The sequence below is a fragment of the Triturus cristatus genome, chromosome 4_2, assembly GCF_964204655.1.
Source record: "Triturus cristatus chromosome 4_2, aTriCri1.1, whole genome shotgun sequence".
Taxonomy (NCBI): Eukaryota; Metazoa; Chordata; class Amphibia; order Caudata; family Salamandridae; genus Triturus; species Triturus cristatus.
Window position 1 is genome coordinate 379,358,564 of NC_140586.1, and position 14,826 is coordinate 379,373,389.

The 14,826-nt window shown below is 41.5% G+C and overlaps 1 protein-coding gene across 4 annotated transcripts in view; it reads right to left on the bottom strand.

The window, feature by feature from the left end:
• Positions 1-14,826, bottom strand: part of CRB1 (crumbs cell polarity complex component 1) — an 828,623-nt gene that overhangs the window by 123,550 nt on the left and 690,247 nt on the right. For all 4 annotated transcript variants that reach the window (XM_085601839.1, XM_085601838.1, XM_085601837.1 and 1 more), the window contains exon 10: positions 13,603-13,731. In XM_085601839.1, the coding sequence (XP_085457965.1) occupies positions 13,603-13,731 (129 nt within the window). The remainder of the gene's footprint in view (positions 1-13,602; positions 13,732-14,826) is intronic.

Sequence of the window (14,826 nt, forward strand, 5' to 3'; positions counted from 1 at the left end):
TTGTCAGTAGTGTCGCAACTCCGCTTCCTGTGATTTATCAAACTTCCTTTTGTTTGCTTCACCAAACATCCTTCCTCTTCAATGACTTTATATTTTCCATTGTTGATATCTTCTGTGGTTTTCCGTGAATAAATGTAGTTCTGCAGCACTTCATAGAGACACATGTTCTCTAGATGATGACTTCTCTTGGGATAATATGTGTCCAACATGTTTGATTTCAAAATATCTGTACTTTCAGGGTCATTCTCGGCCAAATATTCAATTTCTCCAACAGATTTCAGTACCCGATTTCTCATTGCTGCAAGGCCTAAACTTGCCCAAATTATTCTTCTTGATTTCGAGTAGAGACTTGCAGAAGATAACCTATCTGAACATTCGTAGGATCCAATTTCTCGATGCGATAACATCTTTAAACTGAAACTGTACAGCTTCTTACTGACAGTCTTTTCGTGAGAAATCTCTTCCCACATTTCTTTCAATTCAGTTTTTTCTGATTTAGTGATGTAAGACGTTACATATCGAGCAACAGCAATGGAACTGTCAGCTACATACTGTATATCCATGTCAGCATTCCACATGGATAAAATGACTGGGTTGTAGTCATTTATATTTTTAGATTCTTCTTTTCTTTTAAGGTTGTAGGTATTCTTAGGTGATTTTCTTGTAATAGTATGTCTCACAGCTGACATAAAACAGTTTACTCTTCCATTTGAAAGAACAGGTCTAGGAAATCCAAATCGACATTTAGTGTAGTATTTATCTTTGCTCTTGTACTTCCGTCGACAGTATTTTCCACACCGATGACTTTGGAAACGTAAAACTTGCTCCTTTAACTTTTGCTCTTCTGTGCTTTTTGGTATAGCACATGTTGCATATTCTTCAATGAAAGATAACACTGCTTCATCAGTATCTGTTCCAAACTTTGGGGCATCCTTGATCCACAACAGCATATGAATATGAGGAGCACCTCTTGCCTGGTACTCTTTTCTCCAAAAGAAATCCACTACTTCTCCAAGAGGTGGATTTTTTTTATTGCAGATGAAGGACATCATAGCCTCAAATCTATGATTGAAATATCTGCAAACATTAACCGGATCCAATGAGCACAGTTCTCCTGCTGTCTTGTATTCGATGTTTTTAATGTTTGAATTTGCCTCTCGTAGAAAATCCAGTAAATCATCCCAAGCGTACTCAGCACAGCTTAGGGTAAGGAACCATGTTGGTGTTCCTAAATTCCATAACATGCATTTTAATTCACCATGGCGTCGGTACCAATATTCATTTGTCCCACGCTGACAAGCCATCAGATTGATCAGTTGTGTTTCCAAATGATCATCTCGGTGCTGCACTTTCTCCATATAATCCTTAGCAGACACATTTTGTAAATGTACTCCACTTTTTAAAATGTGATTTACTGCATATGATAATGCAGACAAGTCGCTTTCAAATAAAAGATGGAACAAATAAGGAATACTTTGTCGAAATCTGGGATCTTCTGCATATAGTCTTGTAGTTCGATACTCAGAAGCTGGAATCTGTTCTGGGCGTTCATCGTATCGTCCACCTTTTCCTGTAGGAAACAGCTGGGGAAAACATCGAGCTTCCAAGCTCTCCTCCCATACACTCACAGGAGTTCCTTTTGCTTTCTTCATCTGAAACAGATCAATATTGTCTCCCATAACTTCTTTTGAATGAAGAGGATGTATGCTAAAATGTTCATAAATTTCTTCTTCCTTTGACTTGTCCACTTTTTCAATTTGTCCAGTTGGTGTTTCTGTGTCTTCTTGTAAATCTTCTTCTTCTATATAAATTGATTCATACCATTTGTTATTCCTTTTCAAATACAAATTTGCTCTTTGTACTTTCCGTACATCTACCAGCTCCTGCCAAATCTTCTTATTCTTTGTAGGTACACCATTAACCAGAATAACTAATGGTTCAGTTTCCAAAGTATCTGCATCAATAGTTTCCATATTTTTCTTCAAATCCAATGGCAAATACACCACTCTTCCTTTTAAACCTCTCAGTAAATCTGAAGGAGGTAATTTACCAGTTTTTGGCTCCATACGTACTATGGTCTGGAACGGATGAACACATTGAATAAGTATAGACTCATATGTATTTAATTCAGAAAGTTCGGCAGGAATAGCATCCAATTCTAAATTATTATGTACAGCTCTGGTCGGCATTCTATTTTCCTCTAACTTATTGTAACAGTATTTACAAATACGCTGATCTTCACCCAATTCAAAACAATTTTCAAGAAATATATATGTTGCAAAATCCTTCCACTTATAATTATCTTCATTTTCACTTTTTCTGTAGAGATCTACATTCCTGGTTTGTTTTCTATAATGAGTTCTGCGGCAACAAATACAAGTAATATTTGGTCTTTCATTAGAGATTATTGCAAATTTTGTTATGTGATCATTAAATGCCTTACTTACAGAGGGTTCTACATTCTCTTCCACTTCTTCCTCATTTACTGTGTCCTTTTCTGCACTTTCTTGTTCTGGACCAAAGTAACAAAACTGAATTTCATCAGTAACCTTCTCTACATCTGATACCGATCCACGGAACAGAGCCCTATTTAATTCATCTAACTTTATTGCTGGACTTTTTGCAAAATACAACCGTCTCACAAACTTTCTCATTTCAGTATGATGAACAGCCAGCATCCTAAAATGATGAAAAACACTTTTACACACTTTTCTAGATAGACAAGCCAGAGAATGTCCCTGCAAACCAGTATTCTCTCTCACTCTACATGGATCTAGACTTTGAAGCACCTTAATCTTCTGTTTAACACTTTTTTTACTATATTCTCTAAGAAACTCACGAAATTTATCAATAGATTCCTGACGCACAGTGCAAATACTACTACAATTCCAAGTGTACACTGGGGCTTTAGGACGTCTCCCCATAGCATCATCCGCCATCACTTGTACCTCATCTCTTGGAACCATTTTCTCCTTCTCCATCATACAACCATTTTTCACTTCATAAGCACGACCTCTGGTGTCAACTGCATGCAGCAAACTATTACTTTGAAAATAACTCTCTTCATTAAAAAAAGGTTCACTACTTGAACTATGCATCCATTCTCCTAAAAACACTTTACAAAAGTTTGTTCTTTTCACTACTCTTTTCCTTTTGCTTTGTGATTTCAGTACATTAACCATTTTATCTAATGTACGCATCCTATTCAAAATTAAAATGAATAGTTTCCTTTTTAATTCTAAAGCCTTTGCTGCAATGGCTTCAATTTCTTTTTTTCTCTTATAAAATTTAGCTTTTTTCTTATATTTCTTCACATCCTTTATCAAATTGGACATAACTCTTCTCTGAAACATTTATCTACGTATCTCTTTAAACGCTGTTTTTCTTTTTAAGTTAATCTTTATTGTTTCTGAAGGTATATTTGCATTAACTAAATGCTCAATTTTTTCCTGTTGTTTTTTATTTAAAACATTCTTTCCAGTACAGACATTTTGTACATTTTTCCTTTTTTTGAAGATGTTCTTTAAAAAAATCTTTTGTCTGCTTACCAGAAGACTTTCTCTTTTTCCCAACATGAGCATCTCCAACTATCTTAGGTCCTCCAGTTGTCTTCAAATATAGTTTTTTTTTGTGGTTTTTCCTTAGTCTGGATTTTGTAGGCATCTTAAATTTTGTTCACTGCTCTTCAGCAATACCTGAAAAAAACTAAAAAAAAAATCCTTTATTTTATTTAAATATATTACTACATTTTTTATGATCTTTTCACATCTTAAAATACTATGTACCCCTTTCCAACAAGTGAAAATCACCATAACACCTTCACAAATTAAATATGTAAAAACAATTCCTGTGTGCACACAGAGTCATGGTTTGAAATTAGGCAGAAGACTAAATTTCTTTGCCAATTGGAAAGCACACTTCCTACTCTTTTTTTGGCAAGTGATAAGTACTTTTACAGTCTGACACATTTTGAATCCACTTTTCAGATTCTTAAAAAAGCACATGTCCAAACAGGTTTTTGAGACCAGCAACATCTGTAACCTGGATGACTGACTACACTCCAGCAAGGGCAACCAGCCTTAGTGATGCTGAATGTATTTGCATTACTGACTGCAACCTCAAACCCCACTCGGTTGTGAATACTGTGCATGATTCCACAGGATAAGCAGCTGGGTGTTTGCTAAGAGTCTGGTTCTGCAGAAAAAAATAGCTCCCCCTTTCCATCTAATGCAAATGTAAAATTACCACAGCAATACGCAATAAATCTCTGTCTGTAATTCCTCTTTGCACACAGAATCATGGTTTCATATTAGTCATAAAATGAAATTTTTTTGCCAATTTGAAAGCACACTTACTACTCTTTTTTTGTGCAAGTGATAAGTACTTTTACAGTCTGACACATTTTGAATCCTCTTTTCAGATTCTTTTAAAAGCACATGTCCAAACAGCTTTTTCAGACCAGCAACATGTGTAACCTGGGTGACTGACTACACTCCAGCAAGGGCAACCAGCCTTAGTGATACTGAATGTATTTGCATTACTGACTGCAACCTCAAACCCCACTCGGTTGTGAATACTGTGCATGATTCCACAGGATAAGCAGCTGGGTGTTTGCTAAGAGTCTGGTTCTGCAGAAGAAAATAGCTCCCCCTTTCCATCTAATGCAACTGTAAAATTACCAGAGTAATACGCAATAAATCTCTGTCTATAATTCCTCTTTGCACACAGAGTCATGGTTTCATATTAGTCAGAAAACGAAATTTCTTTGCCAATTTGAAAGCACACTTACAACTGCTTTTTTTGACAAGTGATAAGTACTTTTACAGTCTGACACATTTTGAATCCACTTTTCAGATTCTTTTAAAAGCACATGTCCAAACAGCTTTTTGAGACCAGCAACATGTGTAACCTGGATGACTGACTACACTCCAGCAAGGGCAACCAGCCTTAGTGATGCTGAATGTATTTCCATTACTGACTGCAACCTCAAACCCCACTCGGTTGTGAATACTGTGCATGATTCCACAGGATAAGCAGCTGGGTGTTTGCTAAGAGTCTGCTTCTGCTGAAAAAATAGATCCCCCTTTCCATCTAATGCAACCGTAAAAGTACCAGAGTAATACGCAATAAATCTGTCTACAATTCCTCTTTGCACACAGAGTCATGGTTTCATATTAGTCAGAAAACGAAATTTCTTTGCCAATTTGAAAGCACACTTACAACTGCTTTTTTGACAAGTGATAAGTACTTTTACAGTCTGACACATTTTGAATCCACTTTTCAGATTCTTTTAAAAGCACATGTCCAAACAGCTTTTTCAGACCAGCAACATGTGTAACCTGGGTGACTGACTACACTCCAGCAAGGGCAACCAGCCTTAGTGATGCTGAATGTATTTGCATTACTGACTGCAACCTCAAACCCCACTCGGTTGTGAATACTGTGCATGATTCCACAGGATAAGCAGCTGGGTGTGTGCTAAGAGTCTGCTTCTGCAGAAAAAATAGCTCCCCCTTTCCATCTAATGCAACTGTAAAATTACCAGAGTAATACGCAATAAATCTCTGTCTATAATTCCTCTTTGCACACAGAGTCATGGTTTCATATTAGTCAGAAAACGAAATTTCTTTGCCAATTTGAAAGCACACTTACAACTGCTTTTTTTGACAAGTGATGAGTACTTTTACAGTCTGACACATTTTGAATCCACTTTTCAGATTCTTTTAAAAGCACATGTCCAAACAGCTTTTTGAGACCAGCAACATGTGTAACCTGGATGACTGACTACACTCCAGCAAGGGCAACCAGCCTTAGTGATGCTGAATGTATTTGCATTACTGACTGCAACCTCAAACCCTAAAAGTATTCCTCATTTATACCAGTACACCTTAATTTATGGTGAAAACATAGTCCATATTATTTTACATGTTCCTCACATTTTAATTTCTCCCATATCACAAAACGATAAACACAACTTCAACTAAAGGAATTCCAATTCTATTATTCATTTTTTATTTTACCATATACATCCCCTCTCAAACTCATAACTCACCTTTAAAATTAGTTAGTTGTGAAAGAAATGTGGCACTCAAACAGCAGATTATCAGAGCCAGGATCTCTGTTCTGTACACCTCTCTCCTCTCAGCCGAACCAGATAATGGCAATGTTTCCCTCTCTTTTTCCACACATATACATGTTAATTTCAAATCTCAGTGCTTCCCCCTTTTTTTCAAATGTAATCACACATTTCTATTGGTTGTAAACCAACCCTTTTCCAAAAGTACCCTTCTCCCAACTTGACTTCAGCCTAGTACCCTTCCCCCAACTTGACTTCTGCCTGCTACCATAGCAACAGCTCTTGAAACACTGCTGTGTAGAGTTAGGTCAGAAGTTCACCACACAATGTTTCATTTCCAAAGAGCAGGAGTGCTTGACTTTTCAAACCTAACAGCAAATCCATAGTACTGTTCTTTGGTAACACATTTTTCTGTACCAATACAAAACATGCTTCTATAATTTTACACATACAGCCTAGTTTTTAGTGTAGAATGGTATGAAACAGCCAATCAGTTCTTTTTAAAAAAAAAAAAATATGTATGCCTCCATTTCCAAACTGTCTTTCATTTTTTTTCCCATTTTACTGAAAGACACCTCCTGAGTGCATCCAGATCTCCTTGGAAGATGTTCACAGTGTGGATTGTAGGGCACAGCTATGTCTTCTGGAGTGAAAAGTATGCAGAGAAAACAGGTATGGTGAGAGACCTTGCTTTGCCAAATGTAGACATTAAATGGATTGGTCAGAGAGGGTTAAAGTGGCACCAATTGATGCCTTTGGTGAAATCCTTCATGCAAATCCAACACCCTGACCTCATAATAGTGCACTGTGGTGGCAATGACCTAGGCACTTTGACTGGGGTAGGTCTGGAAATGCTTATGAAGGAGACCTTTGCACAACTTTTTTCACTTTTCCCTAAAACTGCCTTTGCGTATTCTAACATATGCCAAAGGCAAAAATGGAACTGGTCCAATCATTTTTGTCCGCAGATTGACAAAGCAATAAAGCACGTCAACAAATCTGTTTCTGCTTTCCTCCGAGACTATGGTATGGGTTCCATTTACCACAACAACTTGCGTTACGACATGCAAGACATTTATAGAGGAGATGGTGTACACTTCACTGATGAAGGGAACAGAGTCTTCCTCTTGAACCTTAGACTCTGCATCGGTACTTACTTGTAGGTACCACTAAAAAATCAAATCACTTCATAAACACAACGGCTCTTTTTAGAGCCCCCTAATATCTAAACACTTAAATCTGAATTTTATTTATTTTTTTATTTTATTTTTCTACCGTAAGCTTACCGTACGCGTACCCCGCGATTTTTTTTAAAAATTAATAAAAAATTTTTTGTACTTTTCTGTCCTTCTTTGACCCCCTTTCAAATGTTAGGGGGTCTTTATCTCTCTTCCTTGCCCCCTGTTTAAGTTATCACCCTTTTTTTTTCTGAGTGAAACACACGAAATGGCGGCCGCCGCTTCCTGGTTTCGACCGATTCGAATGTTTACTAAGATCTAACAGCCAATCCTAATCGCGCTCGCGCACGTCACCGTACGCATACGGTAAGCTCACCGTAAGCTTACCGTACGCGTACCCCGCGATTTTTTTTAAAAATTAATAAATGTTTTTTTTGTACTTTTCTGTCCTTCTTTGACCCCCTTTCAAATGTTAGGGGGTCTGTAACTCTCTTCCTTGCCCCCTTTTCAAGTTATCACCCTTTTTTTTCTGAGTGAAACACACGAAATGGCGGCCGCCGCTTCCTGGTTTCGACCGATTCGAATGTTTACTAAGATCTAACAGCCAATCAGAATCGCGCTTGCGCACGTCACCGTACGCGTACGGTAAGCTCACCGTAAGCGCACGGTAAGCGCACCGTAAGCTGCCACAGATATATATTGATTTAAATGCTATTTTCTCAGGAACTACTGAACAGATTTACACCAGACCTACAAAAGGCACTTCCTTGACCTGAGGACTACCTCTCTGCCAAATTTCAAGTAACTCTGTTCAGCCGTTCGGGCTGTAGCTGTGTCTAAAGGTCCTATGGAAAAATGCATGGGAAAAACGCGTTTTGGGACCCCCCTTTTTTCTCAGCCCCCGCTTGACGAATCCCCCCGAGACTTTCAGGGTAGGAGCGGACCGTAGCGCCCCACCTATTTTGAAAATTTCGCGAGGATTCGTCGACCGGCGCCAAAGTTATTCTAAATAGAATGTTGCGGATTTCCTATGGTAAGAGGGTCCTAACTATAACTACCTACTGGCGACCGCCAGTAGGTAATATATATATATATATATATATTCAAAACCACAGGTTGCCCAAAGTGGAAAAGCCGCACATGAGGGGGTATACACACAGCTTGCTGCCGGTAGCAGAACGACAGCCTGTCAAGCCCCATTCCATTCTCGTGCCAAACGCGTTTCGGGCGTCATCCCGCCCTTGATCACTGGCTAAGCAAATGAAGGATCCGGCATATTCAGACACACCTGTTTTTATTTTAAATTCATGTCCCACCCACATAGGTTGTAGCTAGGCATTGTGGTCTATGTAGTGCAAGCTACAGGAACTTCAGGGTGTCTCAACCATGATCGGTGCCAAAGTCCTTGCAAAAGTTCAAATGTCAAACCCAAGTGGGTGAAAGGAGGCCAAAACATCACCATCACGATGCCAATATATGCCAGCAGCTCAGGCCCCCCTCATTCTGATCGCCGCTCTCGTTGCTTGAGCAGCACAGATCCGCCAGAAGCAGCAGCGGGGCTTTTCCGCGACCCGGCGAGCCGCAAAATTTTCAAAACCACAGGTTGCCCAAAGTGGAAAAGCCGCACATGAGGGGGTATACACACAGCTTGCTGCCAGTAGCAGAATGACAGCCTGTCAAGCCCCATTCCATTCTCGTGCCAAACGCGTTTCGGGCGTCATCCCGCCCTTGATCACTGGCTAAGCAAATGAAGGATCCGGCATATTCAGACACACCTGTTGTTATTTTAAATTCATGTCCCACCCACATAGGTTGTAGCTAGGCATTGTGGTCTATGTAGTGCAAGCTACAGGAACTTCAGGGTGTCTCAACCATGATCGGTGCCAAAGTCCTTGCAAAAGTTCAAATGTCAAACCCAAGTGGGTGAAAGGAGGCCAAAACATCACCATCACGATGCCAATATATGCCAGCAGCTCAGGCCCCCCTCATTCTGATCGCCGCTCTCGTTGTTTGAGCAGCACAGATCCGCCAGAAGCAGCAGCGGGGCTTTTCCGCGACCCGGCGAGCCGCAAAATTTTCAAAACCACAGGTTGCCCAAAGTGGAAAAGCCGCACATGAGGGGGTATACACACAGCTTGCTGCCGGTAGCAGAACGACAGCCTGTCAAGCCCCATTCCATTCTCGTGCCAAACGCGTTTCGGGCGTCATCCCGCCCTTGATCACTGGCCAAGCAAATTAAGGATCCGGCATATTCAGACACACCTGTTTTTATTTTAAATTCATGTCCCACCCACATAGGTTGTAGCTAGGCATTGTGGTCTATGTAGTGCAAGCTACAGGAACTTCAGGGTGTCTCAACCATGATCGGTGCCAAAGTCCTTGCAAAAGTTCAAATGTCAAACCCAAGTGTGTGAAAGGAGGCCAAAACATCAACATCACGATGCCAATATATGCCAGCAGCTCAGGCCCCCCTCATTCTGATCGCCGCTCTCGTTGCTTGAGCAGCACAGATCCGCCAGAAGCAGCAGCGGGGCTTTTCCGCGACCCGGCAAGCCGCAAAATTTTCAAAACCACAGGTTGCCCAAAGTGGAAAAGCCGCACATGAGGGGGTATACACACAGCTTGCTGCCGGTAGCAGAACGACAGCCTGTCAAGCCCCATTCCATTCTCGTGCCAAACGCGTTTCGGGCGTCATCCCGCCCTTGATCACTGGCTAAGCAAATGAAGGATCCGGCATATTCAGACACACCTGTTTTTATTTTAAATTCATGTCCCACCCACATAGGTTGTAGCTAGGCATTGTGGTCTATGTAGTGCAAGCTACAGGAACTTCAGGGTGTCTCAACCATGATCGGTGCCAAAGTCCTTGCAAAAGTTCAAATGTCAAACCCAAGTGGGTGAAAGGAGGCCAAAACATCACCATCACGATGCCAATATATGCCAGCAGCTCAGGCCCCCCTCATTCTGATCGCCGCTCTCGTTGCTTGAGCAGCACAGATCCGCCAGAAGCAGCAGCGGGGCTTTTCCGCGACCCGGCGAGCCGCAAAATTTTTAAAACCACAGGTTTCCCAAAGTGGAAAAGCCGCACATGAGGGGGTATACACACAGCTTGCTGCCGGTAGCAGAACGACAGCCTGTCAAGCCCCATTCCATTCTCGTGCCAAACGCGTTTCGGGCGTCATCCCGCCCTTGATCACTGGCTAAGCAAATGAAGGATCCGGCATATTCAGACACACCTGTTTTTATTTTAAATTCATGTCCCACCCACATAGGTTGTAGCTAGGCATTGTGGTCTATGTAGTGCAAGCTACAGGAACTTCAGGGTGTCTCAACCATGATCGGTGCCAAAGTCCTTGCAAAAGTTCAAATGTCAAACCCAAGTGGGTGAAAGGAGGCCAAAACATCACCATCACGATGCCAATATATGCCAGCAGCTCAGGCCCCCCTCATTCTGATCGCCGCTCTCGTTGCTTGAGCAGCACAGATCCGCCAGAAGCAGCAGCGGGGCTTTTCCGCGACCCGGCGAGCCGCAAAATTTTCAAAACCACAGGTTGCCCAAAGTGGAAAAGCCGCACATGAGGGGGTATACACACAGCTTGCTGCCGGTAGCAGAACGACAGCCTGTCAAGCCCCATTCCATTCTCGTGCCAAACGCGTTTCGGGCGTCATCCCGCCCTTGATCACTGGCTAAGCAAATGAAGGATCCGGCATATTCAGACACACCTGTTTTTATTTTAAATTCATGTCCCACCCACATAGGTTGTAGCTAGGCATTGTGGTCTATGTAGTGCAAGCTACAGGAACTTCCGGGTGTCTCAACCATGATCGGTGCCAAAGTCCTTGCAAAAGTTCAAATGTCAAACCCAAGTGGGTGAAAGGAGGCCAAAACATCACCATCACGATGCCAATATATGCCAGCAGCTCAGGCCCCCCTCATTCTGATCGCCGCTCTCGTTGCTTGAGCAGCACAGATCCGCCAGAAGCAGCAGCGGGGCTTTTCTGCGACCCGGCGAGCCGCAAAATTTTCAAAACCACAGGTTGCCCAAAGTGGAAAAGCCGCACATGAGGGGGTATACACACAGCTTGCTGCCGGTAGCAGAACGACAGCCTGTCAAGCCCCATTCCATTCTCGTGCCAAACGCGTTTCGGGCGTCATCCCGCCCTTGATCACTGGCTAAGCAAATGAAGGATCCGGCATATTCAGACATACCTGTTTTTATTTTAAATTCATGTCCCACCCACATAGGTTGTAGCTCGGCATTGTGGTCTATGTAGTGCAAGCTACAGGAACTTCAGGGTGTCTCAACCATGATCGGTGCCAAAGTCCTTGCAAAAGTTCAAATGTCAAACCCAAGTGGGTGAAAGGAGGCCAAAACATCACCATCACGATGCCAATATATGCCAGCAGCTCAGGCCCCCCTCATTCTGATCGCCGCTCTCGTTGCTTGAGCAGCACAGATCCGCCAGAAGCAGCAGCGGGGCTTTTCCGCGACCCGGCGAGCCGCAAAATTTTCAAAACCACAGGTTGCCCAAAGTGGAAAAGCCGCACATGAGGGGGTATACACACAGCTTGCTGCCGGTAGCAGAACGACAGCAAGCTTTGGGCAACCTGTGGTTTTGAATATATATATATATATCTAGACTAGACACCAAAACAGATTGGCTCAAAGCAAGGAATGGATTTTACAAATGTGCCAAATGCAAGGCGTGCAAGTTTGGGGTCAACACCCGCAGCCTAAGTTTGCCTTTTAAACACACTCCTTTCGAAATCCGCAGCAATTTCACTTGCAAAACAGAGTTTGCAGTGTATGTTCTCAAGTGTACCTGCGATAAATTGTACGTGGGCAGTACCATCCATCAGGTACACGTACGAATTTTGCAACATCTACGTGCAATAAATAGTGATGATCCATCCTACCCTGTGGCACGTCACATAAACACCATACACAGGGGTAGAAGTGAGGATCTCACATACTTTGTGATAGACAGTGTCCCCAAAAATATTCGAGGAGGGAACAGATTACTATCTCTGCGCAAACTCGAATCTAGATACATTTTGCTACTCAATAGCAAGATTCCGAATGGACTTAACGCGGATGAGGCCCTAAGTGTACATCTGCAAGAATAGAGCTTAACAATATGCAACATAGTACATATAGCATTGAAGCAATACTATACTGTGTGTTTATTCATTTATTTTGAAAGACTTCTTTTTGTGTTTTTTGCTCACTCTTCCAAAACACAGGTTTAAACCTCTGGTACAGCCAAAATGAATACTAGCTTGTTTTTCCTTTATGCGGTATGAAGCTTTATTTCGGAGTCACAGGTAGCCACTACCCACTTGGGTTTAATCGCTTGGCTAGCGAGTTAATTCAACTACATTTAAGCACATGTTTAAAATGTTTATGGTTTATGTTTGACAATGGAAGGTTAAACGTTTATGCAATCAGTATCACTTGTATATACACTTGTTTGTTTGAAAAAATACTCGTTACAGAAGAAGTGACTCTTTCTATGTTCATGAATAACCGCTATAGGTTAACAAGCCAAAGGTGTATTTAAGCACTGCAAATATGTCTTACCTGTGTTCAGTGACCAAGGCGGCAAGTCCGTCGAAACGCGTTTGGCTTTGGTATGAATAAATAAATACTTTTTTTGATGGATTTCCCACGGTGTCAGCGCCTCTTCAGTACCGCTTGAATTTGATTGTTCAATATATATATATATATATATATATATATATATATATATATATGTATATATATATATATATATATATATATATATATGTTAATTGTAAAGCTATCTGATGCATTATTGGCAATAATATTCTATAAATGTATTTATATAAATCAATATATAAGCAGGTATAGCTTTAACTCGCCATGAGTGTATTTCAGAACACTCTTAGAGAAACCGCCCTTCCTTACTACGTTCAGTTTCCTGAATTTCCTTTTTTTTTTTTTTCTAGGATTCTACATTTTCAGTATGGAAGGTACTGCAGACCTTTAATATCATCATGCTGAGGCCCGAGGCGGGGCTGAGGGTTGCATTTCTTGTAGAATGGGTGGCGCCATCTTCAATACACCTCCATTCTTTTAATGGAACTTTTCAACTAATGGAAGTGCCTCTTTCGTATCATTCGTACCGCAATCAACCAATAAGAAACAATGGCAGCATGAAACGCACTGGTAAACATAAAACCCCAAATATGTGCAAACAACGACTCCAACCTAGCAAGAGTTTTGTTTCACAGATTCGTTGTCACTCGAAGAAAAAGCCTGAGAAAAGAACATTTTTATCTGAGCATTCATAAAAACATATTGAACAATTATTTCATACGCTTACCGTTCTCCCATGAAGCCAGGGAGGCAATTGCAGTGGAGATCATTCTTGGTCTTGGTACAGTTGCCATAGTTGAAACACGTGAGGTTTTTCTTTTCATTTCCACACACTGATGTGGGAAGTCTGCTGTGCCTGGATGGAAGACAGCAGAACCCTTGGTAAGTGGAACCGTCTGAGATTCTTTCTGACTAACACTAAGGATTTACTTCAAAGAGACATATTCCTACGGGTATCATAGAAGGTCAAGTTTGACACTTCCATGTAAGCAAAGGGTACATCCAAGCTCTGGTTACCCCATGAAATGTAGATTTATAATGTATTCTCTCTATTAGGTGTTTGTGTGCATGTTTGTATAGCAAGATTCAAATTACACTAATTATCCAGCAAAGCTGTGCATGGGCAGAGAGTGAGCACTGGTTTTCATCCATGAAGCAGTAGCTTAGCTGGGGGAAGAGCGGTCCACCCTGGGCGGCACTCTTTTTGGGGGCGGCAGAGGTGAGCAAGTCATGCCTGTCGACTAGCACCATCCCCCGCTCCCCGAGAACAAGTTGTCCGTCTGCCGCCAAACATCCCCCCCCCCCCCACACACTCTTACCGGTACCGGGTGGCAAACTTAGGGGCCGATGTGGGTGGCAGTAGGTCTAGCTAGGCCACTGCCATGAAGTGACAGGTTTTTTAACACAATGCCATTCTCCCCTGTTGCCTTCAGTACAGTAGCACATGGGTTGCACGAGGTTTCTGTTTCACAAATTCAGCTTGTAGCTGGTGAGAGAATCGAGTACAGTGTGTTCTATGCTAAAAACAATTGCCTGGTTTTAAATACTCTGAGGAGAGGGCAATTATTTGAACAGATGGTTTTGTGGTTGATAGTGGATTATGCATGGAAAGCAGAATGTATAAGGTTCCACTGTGGGTGTATGCCATTTAGCAGTTTCTATCATAATCCATTGTAGAATTGAAGGGGCATTTTGGATTTTTTGGAATAAACTCCTTGAAAATGTATTACTACTTCTGTAATTACGACAGGCTTCTGTACAATTCTTCAGCATTAACAGGAAAATACGTTTTACAAGTTTAGTTTTGCTTTGTGTTAATATACAGAGTAGTGGTTACTAGAGAGACGTTTAGGCCTGAATTATGGATCAAAAAACGAATTGGGAATCTCAGGCAGTGTTAAAAAAAATAATAGTAGAGAAGGGAAGGTACCACATAGAATGTACTCTATTT